Source organism: Sceloporus occidentalis, unplaced genomic scaffold (assembly GCF_023333645.1).
Source record: "Sceloporus occidentalis isolate IW3139 unplaced genomic scaffold, rSceOcc1.0.p SCAF_279, whole genome shotgun sequence".
Classification (NCBI taxonomy): Eukaryota; Metazoa; Chordata; class Lepidosauria; order Squamata; family Phrynosomatidae; genus Sceloporus; species Sceloporus occidentalis.
The window spans coordinates 268,537-284,705 of record NW_028317259.1 but is presented as its reverse complement, the minus strand read 5'-3'; the positions used below and the strand labels follow the sequence as shown (position 1 = coordinate 284,705).

The 16,169-nt window shown below is 43.4% G+C and overlaps 1 protein-coding gene across 1 annotated transcript in view; it reads left to right on the top strand.

The window, feature by feature from the left end:
* The window catches only part of LOC149275572 (cell adhesion molecule 4), a 78,159-nt gene that overhangs the window by 47,338 nt on the left and 14,652 nt on the right, over positions 1-16,169 (top strand). Inside the window, exon 2 of the mRNA XM_089504559.1 lies at positions 14,326-14,472. Within this exon, the coding sequence (XP_089360685.1) occupies positions 14,326-14,472 (147 nt within the window). The remainder of the gene's footprint in view (positions 1-14,325; positions 14,473-16,169) is intronic.

Below are 16,169 nucleotides of genomic sequence, written 5' to 3'. Positions count from 1 at the left end.
CTTGGTCAGTAGGAAAGATCTCGTACGTATTGCTGTATAATTTAGTAGGCCCTACGTGTTAAATGTTGTAAGGTCTTTGGAGTAAACCACTGTTAGACATCACGCCTTAGTAAATCTTGCCCTGCAGTACAATAGACATTATTGCAGCAGTTCCATAAAGAGGTTTTATATTACGCTCTACAATTAACGCGCGTATATAAGTAGAATTCCTTTCTCACTTGGTTTCGGCACAGTATTATTATATGTAAATCACTGTGTAATAATACCGTTTATGTTCTATGTACTAGAATCAATTCTCAGACCCATCTCCATACCTCAGTACAGATGTATTTGGTAGACGGGGCATCAGAAAGCGGTGAAGCTCTGCGGAGGGTGGGGGTAGTAAGCGGTGCAATCATCTGCATGAGGTGGGGTGGCTATGTAGGGCAAGTCATGAGTATTTGAAGGGGGTTTCAGCGCAAGCTTTTTGGCGGTGAGTTGTTTGCAGAGAAGATACTTTCTTAATCTCCCATTTATAAATTATCTTGAATTTCCTATACCTTAGTGTTACTTATTGTCACTCCAGGCTTTTCTCAACTATTTATCACCTATGGTTACCCATTCTTCTGCATTTTAAGGCGTCTTCGCCCATTACAACAACCCACCAGTACAGGGTCAACCTGCTGAAACCAATATGGCCTTGGCTATCATCATCATGAACCACTCAAGTAACTATATTCCTGATGATGTTCTTTTGGAGTGATGATTTGTGCCAAAGTTCAGTTAACAGAGTCCCTCGAGCCAAGTCTAGTCCCATTTTGGAATTCAGTGATTCTTTTAAGACGTTCGGAAGCAAGTTAAGACCCCGACGCCAGCAGATCGTAATCTGGCGGTAGAAAATATTCAGTTCGTAAATGCAAAGGAATGTTGAGAATATTTATGAGGATAATAGATTTTTGGCAGCCCGAGATATCTTTTATTGGGGCGAACACGTGGAATTTTTATAGCCCTTCTTTCTCATCTTCCTGCTAGACCTCACTCCTCTATTGTCTTCTCTCACTGGTCCTCTTAACCCGTACCTTGTAACAACTTTTTGAAATAATATGGGCCCTTCGGATAATTTATTGCAGAACAATAGACCGTCGTCTTCATTTATAGCCAAAAAAAACATAAAGTTTCAATTTGGGATTTTTTTTTATGTAAAAAGAATAAAATAAAATATATTTATTTAGATTTTTTTTACTAAAACTCGTTCTTGGATAGAACTTTCCAAGTTAAAAAGGTTACTCTATTTCCAGGAATGACAGGTTCTTCTAGTAATGGAAGATATCTACTCATATCTTGAGATGCCTTCAGCGTTCCTTGTTGGCCCTGCTCGGCTTATCTCCTACGTGGTCCATCCTGGCTACCGATGACTTTAGATGATGAATTATAGATAATGAATGGATTTTTGATGGTCCACTCAAGCAGTCATTTCATTTTTAGATGATTTGTTTTGAATTATTAAACTGAAAACTTAGAACATCCAAAAAATTAGCCGAGGTATGTAACCTCCAGGTGGAATTTGCTTTGGTTGTGGATTCTCTAGATGCCAGAATGTTTGCACGACGATAAACATTAATTATTATATCTAAAGCAGGAATACATTCTCTTGGATGTTATAAGTTGGCTACAACGTAATTTATAAATTTCACAAAAAAAAGTGGGCGTCCCAATCTTGGGAAACTACAGTAGGAAACTGTAGGTTGAGATAAACAGGTGTTGGCAAAATCAGGAGAACCACTACGGGGGTGGCTAAGAGTTGTAAGAGCTGTAGTCCACAGCGCCATGAGCTGTATTTCCTTGGACAGGAGGCTGAGACCAAGCATTCTGTGATAGAAGCCGCGTTACTTTTGAGGCGATGCGTATCACATAAACATTCCTTTTACAAGGTCTTCGCTTCTTACACAAGTTCAGGAGACCTCAAATGTCCCACGCTGTGATCCTGGTAATCCAGGGCTCTGGGGTCAAAGCTCAGACTTTGATGCTTGTCTGAAAGAACAGATGCAAAAAAGATGAGCTGACAGCCCCGTGACTGTCTGAGTACGGGGACACGAGGCAGCAGAGATCTTCTTACAGACTAGTGACCTGAAGAAACTGTCTGCTGGAAGGGTTATACACAAATGGCAGGTGTGACTGAGAGCTCTAATGTCGAAACAACAGATGGTAATCAGGAATAACAATGACATGGAGCCATGGTAGGGCTCCGGTGTTACTAAAGAGACGATGGAACGAAGATTGAGAGGGTTAGATGTGGCTAATGCTGATTTTCTGTAGGTTCGCACCAGGAGAATAACAAAAACCTAGAAGAAGCTTCAGGTGAAGGACAGCGATGTCTTCATCCCCAGCACAGCTTGAGGTTCTCATGACCTCCTTTTTTGCGTGCATCACACCTTAGTTCATATGGGGCATTGGTAAGCAAGCAAGAAAAGCGATCCTGTGCGACGCGGGGTGATGCCCCTCATACATTTTTATATTAGAAAATTGGCTGTGGGTACGGCATGTGGGTATCAGCCAATAATTCGAAGCACTCACGGGTTTATATTTATTGGTGGATATTTTAATGCTGTTTGAATGCACTGGGGCACAGAACATTTAAAATGATATATTTTATACATCAACATATTTATATATATATATATATATATATATATATATATATATATATATATTTTATAAATAAAACTTGTGATTTTATTTTTACAAAAATAACTAAAACTGTCTTCTGTCAAGTCTTCCGTAGATTATATAGATTTCATGTAACATTGTTGAAAATCCCCCAAAATTTAACAATATTTTAACTATATTTTTATATAAGTATAATTATTTCAACCCAATTATCTTTCTTAATGTCATAGAGGCGAAAATATCCTTGTTTGGTAGTTTTTTGAGCGAAGCGTAAAGGTTTATATAAAGGGGCTGATGTTTTATTATATTCTTTTATATTCTTTTTATGTTTTGCTTGGTATTTAAGGATACAGTAATATATAGCCTTTGTATTTAATGCAATCCCAGGCTGCCCAAAGAGCTTGCACTCTACTGTATTATTGCTTGGCTGAATCTGTATGATGTGCTAAGTGGGCAGTAGAAGCAGTGAAGCATTCTGGGAATAGAGCGTAGACCGAGGGTGGGCGCGTGACCCTCATATTTTCACAGCGATGGGCGCTGGGATATATTCAAGGACTCACTAAATTCTCTGGTAATAGGAAGCGCTGACAGCTCAGAAAATAGTTACGTGTGGAGGAGTAATTGGTTTGCAGAAAGAAGAAGAAGAAGAATGGAAAAAAAGAGAGAGAGAAAGAAAGAAAGAAATCCGGAGGATGAAAGAGAAAGATGGGGACATTGATATGAATAGAAAATGGGGTTAACCCTTTCGAGCACAGGGGACATACGCCGCGTTAAGTGGTGCAATGCAGGTTTTGGCATTTTGGAACGCGCAGGGTTAACCGATGAGCATAAAAGAGAATATAAGCAGGAGACGGCTTGAATTTAAAGCAGAAAAAGGAAAATAGGAAGAGATTTGTTGATATACGGGACATGACTTTACATAATAAGATTTAAATAAACCTCGTATGTATAGGAGCGGGTACTGCTACGTCCGCCATACAGAGGACAGGGTTCTGACTTATACTTTCAAATATATTGAGGGGTTTAATCAAATACAAGATGGAATTATAAAAAAAATGGAAAATACAAAGTAGAATAAAATTTTAAAAAATAAATCCTTAAGTGTCAATTTTAGTTGTTGGGTGGAAGATAACTAAGATGGCCAGGAGAAGAGGTAGATGTTCATGGTCTTCAAAGATGACTTCCATGGACGGAGAGAGATAATTATTACCTTTTAGATAAATAGTTCAGTGGTTGGGCCGGAGGATCTTATCTGTCATCATATACATATAAATTGAATTTTTGAACGCAGCTCGAATCTGCTGGGAAGAACCTGAAGTTTAAGCCGTGAAACCTGCGGAGAGATAATGGTCCCTGGATTCTGTTTTCTTTCTTCGCCGATGGGCAGAACCAGTGTATATGTTTTACCGGGACTGATTTTCCTCCAAGGAGACATAAGACTGTAGCTGAAAGAAATTGGTCCATCGCCCCATTACGTCCCATGACCTCAAACGACCTTGAGCTTGAGTGTGACTTATCAAAGAGGTCACGGATGAGAAGCCACGTGGAGAGCAGAGCCTACACTTGGCTGAGCATCCGACATGTGCGTTCCACGTGCCGATAAATATTTATCACGATGTTATGTGCGCATCAGTCTGGTTCACGCAGAAGGTGGCTTTGATGAATATCATTATAAAAGTAGAGTTTGTAACCATTTCAGAAACTTGCTTGTGGCTGCTAAGCATGCGCAGAACATTTGTACAAAATGTAGGCACCATCAGTAGCCACACAACTCTTGATGGTCTACCAAGTCTCTGGTGGCTGTTGGATGATTTGATTTAGTAGTTCGACAGAAATTGAGATCTTTAGGCTTTCCGGACCAGGACCCTCTGTTTAACCCCGTTATCACCAAAAGAACCTACATCGTCTGTCATTTTTAATGTTTTTTTTCCGTTATTTTAAATATTCTTTCTTCCTGGTCTTTTTAAACATGGTCAACAGATCAGCTAAACCGAGGGAAGAGATACTTGGACTCTCATCGTTGGTGGAATAGTCGGTCCAAGTTTTATATCCTCTTGAGTGGAACCAAAGTTGTTCTTGGTCATGGTCTTCTGCTCTACAAGGCTGGTGAAGATGCTGTTTCTTCGTTCTGCCGTATGTTCTAAGACAGAACCGTACAGAACAATAGACTACCCATACAACCTAAAGCTTCTCTCCAGAGAATTTCAACTATAAACTGAGGGTTCTATTCACTTAAAAAAGAAGTTGGCAGGAAAGTTGAACATTCTGACTCCTCGATATCACGGAGCTCAGTGAGCTTCTCCAGCAAGAAGATCTAAGTACCATAATTATCTTGACTATTATCTTCCCTTACATCTTCATGTATTCATGGTTTCCATAATTAACTTAATTCCCCCTAATTCTCCTTATTTTCTCAATCTACCTTATTCCTCTGTGTTAGTCCGCAAAGGAGGCGCGATGTTCTGCAGAGACCTCCAGCAGAGAGTATTGGTCATAGGGCAGTGTGCAGTGAATCGGTCGCTGTCAGCACAGCTTGTACCAGCTCTATATCATCTCTGGATACACATGCTCCCCCCTCCTCCTCACTTGGCTACACATAACCTGCGGAATTTGTCACCTTGGCATGGCTATCGTCTCCTGCCAAACTCGTAAATTGCCATGGTTTTCGTGTAATTGATCTATGAGTACACAGAAAATCTGTGAGGCATCAATTCCTCTTAATAACCTAAAGTTTGTGCTGACGTTACATACCGCACAGGCTCGGACGGACTGGAGACGGCTCTGCACCCCCCCCCCCACGGAAATCCAACTTATGAAGTTGGGCAACAACTTAACGTTCTTAATGTCTTCCAGTCGTTGGTGGCCAGTGTTATTCCTCTGACTCCTAGCCGGGTTACATTGATATGACTTGAGGTCTATCAAATGAGGGTTGACAGCCAGGGTTCTTCTATGGACCACGCGGCATGGCGTCCATCTGAAGGACAACCACTGTCTTTGCTGCAACTCAACTGGAGACGCACGATGATCTTCTCATCAAGCGTTGGAAGTCCATGGCTTCCCAACTTTGAATAATGGCCGTTATGTTGAGAGTCGAAGACTATTTAGGATGAATTGCCTATGGGTAGAGGGCAGTGGATACATGGGTCTGCCTCCCCGATAAGTGAAATCCAACACTACGATCCCTATAAATCTTTAGATGAATGCAAGTCTTTTCAGGTCTGGCCTTAAAAGTTGGATCGCACCTTCCTACATAACTCAAGTAAGAGTTTTTATTAGTGGGGAATAAGATCAATGCAGGATGTCCTTCAGCGGTGGTGCCAAAAACCCGTTTGGCCTGATAACTGTTGTAAGAGAGTGCTCGTAATGCAATAGTGCGTGATATAGCAGGTAGAAATGAGCGCTTATTATGTGGGTCAAGTGGTTTTTACCTGCAGGGGGAAAAGTTTCTTTCTGTAAAGCCTGGGATATTCCGTCTTCTTAAGAGCCGAGTGTAGGTGGCTTCAAATCAATGCAGGCAAGGACATCTGAGGCTCCGCTTTTATTTCAAAGAAGAAATGTTAGAACAAGAGGAAATATTCTAAAACCGGAGGGCCGGAGGCTTGGATATAATGTTACGGAAGTTTTACTTTACAGAGATGGTAGTAGATAAGTGGAACAGCCTCTCAGCAGTAATAGAAACCAATCAAGTAAGGGGATTGAAACATGCATATGACTCGTGGTGGGACCAATGACTAAGGTTTGAGTGTTTACAGCAGGAGAAACGGGCGACTAGATGGGCCGAATGGGGCCGATCTGCCTGAGGGTTCTAGGTTTTTAACCACCAAAGAGCTGCCCCTGGATGTTCTCTGCTATGTTTCTTTCTCCATTCCGCCCTTTAGACTGCCGCGCTCCGCTCATCCGTGGGTTACAGATTCACAAATCATTGTCACGCAGATAACAGCCAGGCCTTTCGTTCTGCGTGGCTTTCTTGATCGGCATTCGACAGCTCGGGATTTTGGGTGCCCCGCGATGATAACTCTCTTTTGTCGGTGAATAACACAAAGCTTTAGAAAAAAAAAATTCAATCTACGATGTAGTTCTGCGGTTGGCGGAGAAATCGGGAATCCAATCTCATTGTTTGATAACAAGGAGCGGGCTTTTTTCTATATTTCTTTGTCTCGTGACTTCAAACTATTGGTTGGAAGCACATTGTGCCGCTGGCTGTGCCGTGTCCCGCAGGGCAAACCCTGCGCTCATCTTGGGGCAAAACCCCATTGGATGGGGGGAGGGGGGGGTCCCATATTTACCCCATTAAAAGTCCTTGGACTGTTGGAGGCTTTAGTATTTGGATTTTAAATGTATCAAATCTCTTTTGAGGAATCTCAAGACAATTGGACTTATTCTGGGGAAAAAAAAGTTGTTCTAGTGTAAAGGGTTCCGTGGTAACCGATAGTTACAATCCGCATGAACATTCTGTTGATTGCTACAACAAAAGGTCCGTCTTTACAAAATATATAACAAAAAAATAAAAAGTATAACAAAATAAAAATGTAAATAAGTATTTTTCTGCTGCTTGCCATCCAATGACTGTCTATAATTCCGCGGATGTTTGTTGGATCTCAGTCTATAGCTTTACCCTAATATTTCTTCTCTCTTATGGGTCATCAGCTGACCCCCCCCCCCCCCGTGAATTATGGAAAGAGTTGGGTGTTTTCTGGAGACGAGGTTTCTTTTTGCCCTGCTGCTGGGGGGGCCGTTCTGTTAAAGCTGCAGTCCTCGGGGAGCGTTTTTTTTTTTTTTATTATATATTGTAAATGACGAGGGCAGTTTCGTTGGCAGCGCTCCCTCCTCTGCTCCCCGGACACATATTGATAATTACATTGTCTTTTCATTATGTATGGGAGGTCTGGGGATTCCCTCTCCACCCGAGCCCAATCCATCATTAGCTGTCACGAGGCGGCTATTACTCCTTCACTCCGCAGATAAGCTCGGGACTCTGATGGAGTTTGAATATGAATTCTCATACCCAACGCATGAGATACCACGGGCGATGACAATGCAGTCACATTTTTAACCCTTTATGGCATCGTAGTTCTAGGCAGGGGCCCCCGGGAAGTAACATTTTTATATTGGGGCGAGTGAGTAGGGGGTTTAAAGAGATGGGTTATATGGAGCAAGAGGAGAGTTTAGCCAGGTTAGGGAATAAGGGGTTAAATAGTGTTGTGGGATGACTTATGGTTTGTGGCTTTACGGATCAATGCGAAGAGTTAAACGATTATTTAAGGGAAGCTTGTGAGCGATTTAATGGAGCCGGACGCAGTAATGAGAGGAGCTGTCCAGGGCTGCGGTGCTGAAAGGCATTCATCTTCTGCGTATCGGTGGCTGCCCCTTCCGTACGTTACCTGTCCATGCAGCAGCACGATGCCGTCCCCTCACTGTATTACCCCCTACCACTTCTGCTGGGAGGCTGTTGCACTTATCTACCACCCTCTCTGTAATTCCTTTGACCCACATCTCTCCCTATTCCCATCAACGCATCCTTTCCTTATAATAACCTCCCTTTCCTCCCTTATTTACTTTACTCTTTACTGCATTTCTCCTTTTGCTCTTCATCGTTCCAACTTTCTCTCTCTCTCTTTCTCTCTCTCTCTTTCTCTCTTGCTCTTTCTCTCTTGCTCTTTCTTCCTCTCCCTTTTCTCCCCCCCTCTCTCTCTTTTTCTCGCCTTCTCTCCCCCCCCTCTCTCTCTCTCTCACTTTCTTTCTCTCTTGCTCTTTCTCTCTCTCTCACTTCCTCTCCCTTTTCTCCCCCCCCTCTCTCTTTTTTCTCGCCTTCTCCCTCCCCCCCCTCTCTCCCCTCTCTCGCTCATTCTGTATCGTGCCAGCTGTGCTTGGCGTGCTGAGTGCTCTCTGGCATATAATTTACTGTGGGTAAAGTTACAATCACTCGGCTCTTCACTTAGATTTGGTCTGATTTTCCTATTTCTTGAAAGTGTTTGGATGCAGGCCAGGTGCGACGTGTTCCTGAGGAGCCCGACGCGTGTTTCTATGGATTTCGGTTTTCCCGTGTCCGTGTTTTCTGCGTGTCATTGTGCGCCGCTGCATTATTCTGCTTTGCGTGACCGCGATGTGTGCCGGATGATATTCCGTATCCGTACTCCATACGCTCCTCGCGCATTCTAAATCATTGGGCTGATAAATCTCCAAACGCCGGGTCTGATAGCCGCTGTCTGTATGAATGTTGTATGTTTAGATCACGCATGTTCACGCGCGCCTATACATATGTATAGATTTACAGCAAACGGAGCCAGAGATCAGTGCATGCCCAGCGAATACCGAAAATATTCAAAAAACATCTATCCGCAGCATAAATATTGGGGGCCGTATAGCGCTTATCCTGCCGCTACGCCAGAGTACCCCAAGTTTAGCGATTCCTGTCTAATTTTTCATGACCATATATAGTTAGGACTATCACCCTTGGGGTACTTTGATGTCACCAGCGGGGGGGTGAAGTGATATATGGCCGTATAGTGTTACTATTTCACCCCCATATCGCTCCTATTCCTCTGAGCATTTTTAGTCTGAGCCTTTCTTTTTCTTTTCCCTCTCGCCTCTCCCCCTTCTAGTTCCCTCCCCAGTTCTTGCCCTCCCCTCCTGTTGCGTATTTTTCCTCCTCTCCCTCCAGCCTCCCTATCTTCCCCGAGCTTGCAGGCTGCAGAGAAGCGATAAATCTTGTGACATTTTTCAGTGACCTTTTTAAGTGGCAGCTCCGTGTCCCCCACCTGTCACTCCCTCGCTTCCCCCATTGCCGAGCTGGTCACCTTAGCGCTCTATCCGCCCATGCGCCGGCTACTATTGTCATTTCCATCTGGAATGCCACCTGCCTCTCAAAAGGTCAGGAACACTATCTCCTTAAAACCTTTATGTCTCATTTTCTTCATTAAAGCTGCAGTCTAATTTCATGGAATACAACTGAACGACCTTAAGATCCGATCTCAAGGCCACATGTGAATAATTAATTTATGTGGATCATTTAATTCTTTCCTTTATCCCCTCTTCACTTTGTGATTCATCAAATCAACTGGAATGGATAATAAGAAAAATCTGATGGGGGAGCCAAATTACCAACGCACACTTCACTTCCTGTTCAACCTCTTTCTCAGGAAGATCTCAATAAAGTGCAAAAGTAAATTGCTTCCCCCAGCTTGACCAAACCTCATCCTAAAAGGCAGGTTTTATTCAGTCCCGTTATCTGCAACAAACCACGCTGCAGTAAGATTAAGCCTCGTTTCTTTTACCTAACAATCCGAGGCATAATCACGACGGCGTAATTCAGAGAAACACCGGCGCTCTTGAAGTTACCCCATACGGTAACGCTCTTTAGGATTGTTTATAAAGTGCTTTACGATAAAATATGTTGCGGTCTGCTGTTGAAAATCAATGGTGCGCTCGGCGTGCGATGTTTCCAGTAAATCCACAGGGCTGGGCTTTTAGGCTTTCAAATCCGGCTTGTAACACCCAGGAAGGGTCTGCTGAATTATGATGCAAGTGGAGACGTTTGATAAAGGAACGGGTGGGGGGCTCTCAGTCCTCCCCGGTTTTTATCTTTATACCGGGCCTTAATTGCCTTATTTGCACTTTCCTGCGTGTTACATACGGCGAGGGGTCAATGATGTCTGCCGTGTGCTAGAGGGCCGCGGGGCTGCCCTACGGCGTTGGGTAACCTCTTCTAGGCAGCAGAGCTGAGAACATGCACAATGTGACATTATTCCACCCCGGGTGGTGTAGATTTTTATCTATAGTATAATTCGGACTACACAGAAGCATCGCCTGGTGGGTGACACGGAGAAGGGGCTGAATTGTTTAACATACCTAATTCCGCACGAAACACGGAATATAACGCCGATAAAGAATATGTATAATAGAGATCATAGGAACAGGTAACATTGGGGTAATAGGAGATGGTAAAGGGTTAATTTGGTGTGGTGGGCTTACCAAGGGGCTTTCTAAAAGGCCTGACCCTTAGGACCTCCAAAATTACCCCATTCTATAGACTCGGTTGTAGTGGCTTTCATCGAGACACCCAATGCTTCTAATAGTTGTCATTACAACAGCCGTTGCTTGTCAGCCAGAAGAGTTTCAGAATGAAGTCACCTGTGTTCAAGCAGAGATTTCAGCTGCGATACAAGGAGCTCAGATTTCAGCAAATCCAAACCCTGAGAATCTACCCATTCGCCTGGAGACTGGGGTATAAAAACCCAGAGACGGGGGGGGGGGGGGGGCAAACCCTGGCAGTTCCCTGGTATATGGGATAAGGGGTACATCTATAGGGCCACACGTGTGGTGGATTCATGGTTGTGGAGTAACTGGTTATGTGGAACCGTAAACCTTATTTAGAAAAATAGTGTCTTCTAGATGATGGGAATTTCGAGGAAGGATGTGGACCGCGGTCGGGGCACCCAATGGCTGCAGGTTATTTACAATATATGTTTGTGAATAGCCACAGCAGACGTTCTAGAGGAGGCTACGTTAGTAATAGGAAGACAAGAAGCCTGTTTAGTTCAATAGGGGGATTAAACGGGGGGGGCTACATGGGGAGTTATATCGAATGGTTAAATGGGGGCCATTAGTACCGGTTCCCGTCTTTCACTCCAAGAGCAATTGGTCACTGATAGTTAAACTCCTACCGAACCTTAATTTCTATCCCGCCACATGCAGCACTTTAAAAGCATTTAGCAGCCGATACTGTCATCAGATTATGTTGGAACGCAGAACGACCCAGAGATTTCCGAGGTCTGCGTATTAATGCGGCTGTAGCAGGAGGGCGACCACGAAGTAAAAGAGAAGAAATAATTCAAGGAAATAAATTGGATGGGAAACTAATAGAGAGAGGGGGGTATAGGCTGTTCGGGGACAGAAAGAGAGGCAGAAAGGATAGAGAAAAAAATACTAGAGGAAAAATGACTAATTTCCCATATTTCCAAAAGACGCTAGTGTTCTACTCCCTTACGGGTCCTTAGGATACTGATGATATGAAGACGCGTAGACCGATGACAAGGACCACCCGTCTTCACTGAGATAGTTAATGTCAGGAGACCCCAGAGGTATAACTTCTACAAATACAAACTAGTTACTCCTAGATCCCCAGTTGAGGTTGGACTACAATGCCTATAATCCATGTTTAGCTGGTTTAACCATATGCTCCAGTCTAAGCCAACTACGGCGCATGGAAACGCCTTACGTACCCCTGCCTCGGCAACATCCGCCCATCATACAAATGCTTCATTCAAATAGATTCTAGGTCGACGCAAACTTCTTTTTCAGCCTTTTGTAGCTCTTTGAGATCAGAAGAAAGCAGGAATGGCCAACAACAAAGAATTCAATCATCGGTAAGGGCTTGAAAGATGTGGAATTCCGTACTTCAAATAACGTCTTTTCCGATGCAGGAATAACTAAGGATCTGTTGACCTTTATGGAAAACTCTATAGAGAGATTTTTCATGACTTTCAGGGACTACGCGGTAATTATTTAGAAAAAGCTTCATAGTCCATAGCTTCAAACCATTCATGATGCCTCCACCCAAGGCTGCTGGAATAAGGCAAGCACTGTCACCAAAAATGGCTGATCTCTGAAAAAATAAGGGTTTGTGATCCTTCAAGAAAGAGTTTAATGCTCTGATGGTGACGAGGAGGGTATATTTTATGGAACAATAGAGAACATTGATGGGGTAAGCAGTTTCCTTTCTGCCAACCAGCAAGGCATTTGTTGAGGATTTTAACTTGTTTTTTTGTCTAGATCCAAAATAATTATTTTGCATCGGCGGGTCAACAGCGAGACGTTGGGAACACAATGAGATAGCATAGTAAGCGTTGCTTAATTGGCTGTTCCAATTGGTACCCAACAAAGACTCGGATGAGAAACCTAATACCTTATTCAAGGTCTGTCTCGGGTACCGTCCGAGACTTGGGATTTTTCTTCTAGAATACGCGTGTTTGGTCAGATTACTCGATGTTCAAATTACTTTGGAGGATCTGTTTATTTCCGGTGGGTTTATAGATAGGTAGAAGCACTTTACAAGATTCCGTAATGCCTTTTTATACAGGGTAATGGTGTATGTACCTCATGGTTTGAGTCTATCTAGATAACATAATTCTAGCCCCGAGAATATTTGCCCAAAACACTAAAATCATAGATTTCCAAAGAAGCTGCCCCCAACCGAGGCGACTAAACATTGCACCAGTCCCTGATAACCGTCTTGTAGCTCTCCACCCATTGCTGAGAGGAAATTCCCATAATCCCTGGCCAGATCATGCTAGACTTCATTTACAGACGGGGAACGCTGTACCGGCTTCCTCAATTCTCTAGTCTTGGCAGCTTTGTCCCTCCAGTGAGAGAGCGCAAGGATCCTCCAATTAGTGATATTCTACTTGAGAAGACCTTCAGGTCTAATACATCGTGGTGTTTTAATACGTGGAACGAGTCTCTCTTGCGGATCTTCTTTCTTACATTCCATTATTAACCCCTTGAGGGATCATCTCAAGTTGCCTTCTAAGGGTACGTCTCCCTTTGGGGTTTATATGACACTTAGCTTTTAATAGGATGTGTAGAACTCTGCTTTGGCTGTCATTCCGTCTTCTCTTTTTTCATAGGGTAGAATAAAACTTTTGCCTAAATCTCATGGTTAATGATCTGTGTCGGTGTAAAGACCTTGGTTAACAAGCTTCTTCTGTCTGACATGGCTCCCTCACAAAATCGTCAAAAATGTCAAGGAAAACTCTTCGCATTGATGCTAGTTATAAACAGAGTTCTGAATCACGGTGTCCTCTTCTCTGTAGAAATATCTCTCTTTTCACTCTCGAAACGCTCATCTCACCTCTGTAGTCATTTTGCACGGTGGGTGGTGTATACGTTGAATAGACTTTCAGCCCCCATCAGCCTATGGATACCATAGAAAAGAAGTCGATAAATGCTTTATAGATACGTGTGGCTGGAAGACACAACGATTAAGGTGGAGAGACGCACACGGAAACCAGAATAGAGTCTTTGTCTGTTACATTGTTGTCTCCGCTTACCACCCATGGACCTCTTTATGGTCTTGTGTCTAACATTCTTCCGATGTAACGTTTCCTATCGTCTGACTGCCTCTTCCTGTTGCCTTGTATCATCATCGGTTACTGTGTTACTCTTTCGTTTTGATAAGACACAAAGACATTGTTGGTAATTCACTCTTCAAATACCTTTTAAAAACTCTACAATCGTTTTATCATCTGTCTACACAACATACAGAATAGTTGCAACCCAAAAGGTAGCTCCTCTGATGTGGTTGACCTTTGATTTGATCATCTGAGAGAGACGGTGTGGTGTTTGATCTGCCTGGAGGAGTGCAAGTTGGAGCTGAGATGGTTTGAAATGATTTCTCTCCTTCTATGCAGAAGTACATGCTCATTGAGGAGATGAGTTTGGGCTTAACTTGTCTTGTCCCATGGCTGCCTTCTGACCTCCTAGATGTTCTGGGGGTCTATGGCTGACCAAAGGGTGCCAAGGGTTTTGGACCTCTTTCTACAGCAAGCTACAGAGATGTTTTTTGGATGTTTTTGCCCTATTGACTAGTTTAAATCCTATTAGAACCCTACGGCTTCTCTCTCACCATTGCTTTTTCTAGCTTCCCTGTTCACGTTTGCGTCTCCTTTCCATGTTTTGCAGCGCTCACCCAGGAAGTGCAGGCCGAGAATGTCACAGTCGAAGAAGGAGGGACTGCCGAGATTAGCTGCCAACTCCACCAGTACGATGGGTCCATCGTGGTCATCCAAAATCCTGCCCGGCAGACGCTTTTCTTCAATGGAACACGAGGTAAGCAAGAAACCAACCATATCGAAGTGGCTGTTACCAACCGTATCTAACAAAGACATTGCAGTCTTTAATTCCTGATGATTTAAACCATTTAGTAATGGTTGTCTAAACCAGTAAAACCTTCTAGAAAAAACACTTCGGCTCCATGGGCAGCTTTACAATGTGCCGGCCTCGAGGGGACCATCATTGTACTTGTAAAAGTACAGAATATAGTTTGATATAAAAGAAAGTTTCCAAACTCAAGGCACTCGACTAACACAACTAATAAAGTACAAATTATTGCGGGTCTTCCAAATAAACCTCCTTACTTTTGTATAAGTTTTTCAACATTTTTTTTTTTTTTTTTTAATACGTGAACTTTGTTTGCTGTGGTCTACTGGTATTTCTAAGCTTGTTCTTCATCTTTTGTTGTCTTTATTTCGATTGTTTTTTTGTCAGGATAACACCTCTCCATCCCACGCCGATCAGTTTTGGTGGCCCAAGTATTTAAGAGATATCCGAAAAAACTAGGATACCTCGCTGTGTAACTTTTGTTTCTTTTTAGACGATTTTCTCTAGCGCAGCGTTTCTAATTCATTGTGTCGCAACTATGCTAAGTATCTGTGATCAGATGTGAACCGTCATCAGTGGATGGGAAGGGGGGGGGTTGGAAGTTGGGTGATGAGAAGGCGGGGGGGGGTATCTAAACGTTGCCGTTTACCCATAATGACACCCCCTCCCTTCAATGATCCAAGCTAATTCTATCCTACTTCTAAATTTATCCAAACATCTGCAGTCTGACTTCAATAGCTGTAACTTCAGCAAAAAAACGAGAGGAGGACGGGAGGGAGAAGTGGAGCAAAAAGAGGGCACATCTTAGTTTTGTGGAAATGCATCCTCAATTCCACATATTATTTCTAGTCTAAGCCGATTCACTTAAAGGGACCGTCAGGGGTGTAGAAAACCGGGGTATTAGAAGCTCCCCTTCTGTATTGGGGTATTAGGAGCTCCCCTTCTGTATTGGGGTATTAGGAGCTCCCCTTCTGTATTGGGGTATTAGAAGCTCCCCTTCTGTATTGGGTATTAGAAGCTCCCCTTCTGTATTGGGGTATTAGAAGCTCCCCTTCTGTATTGGGGTATTAGGAGCTCCCCTTCTGTATTGGGGTATTAGGAGCTCCCCTTCTGTATTGGGGTATTAGAAGCTCGCCTTCTGTATTGGGTATTAGAAGCTCCCCTTCTGTATTGGGGTATTAGAAGCTCCCCTTCTGTATTGGGGTATTAGGAGCTCCCCTTCTGTATTGGGGTATTAGGAGCTCCCCTTCTGTATTGGGGTATTAGAAGCTCCCCTTCTGTATTGGGTATTAGAAGCTCCCCTTCTGTATTGGGATATTAGAAGCCCCCTTCTGTATTGGGGTATTAGGAGCTCCCCTTCTGTATTGGGGTATTAGGAGCTCCCCTTCTGTATTGGGGTATTAGGAGCTCCCCTTCTGTATTGGGGTATTAGAAGCTCCCCTTCTGTATTGGGTATTAGAAGCTCCCCTTCTGTATTGGGATATTAGAAGCCCCCTTCTGTATTGGGGTATTAGGAGCTCCCCTTCTGTATTGGGGTATTAGGAGCTCCCCTTCTGTATTGGGGTATTAGAAGCTCGCCTTCTGTATTGGGTATTAGAAGCTCCCCTTCTGTATTGGGGTATTAGAAGCTCCCCTTCTGTATTGGG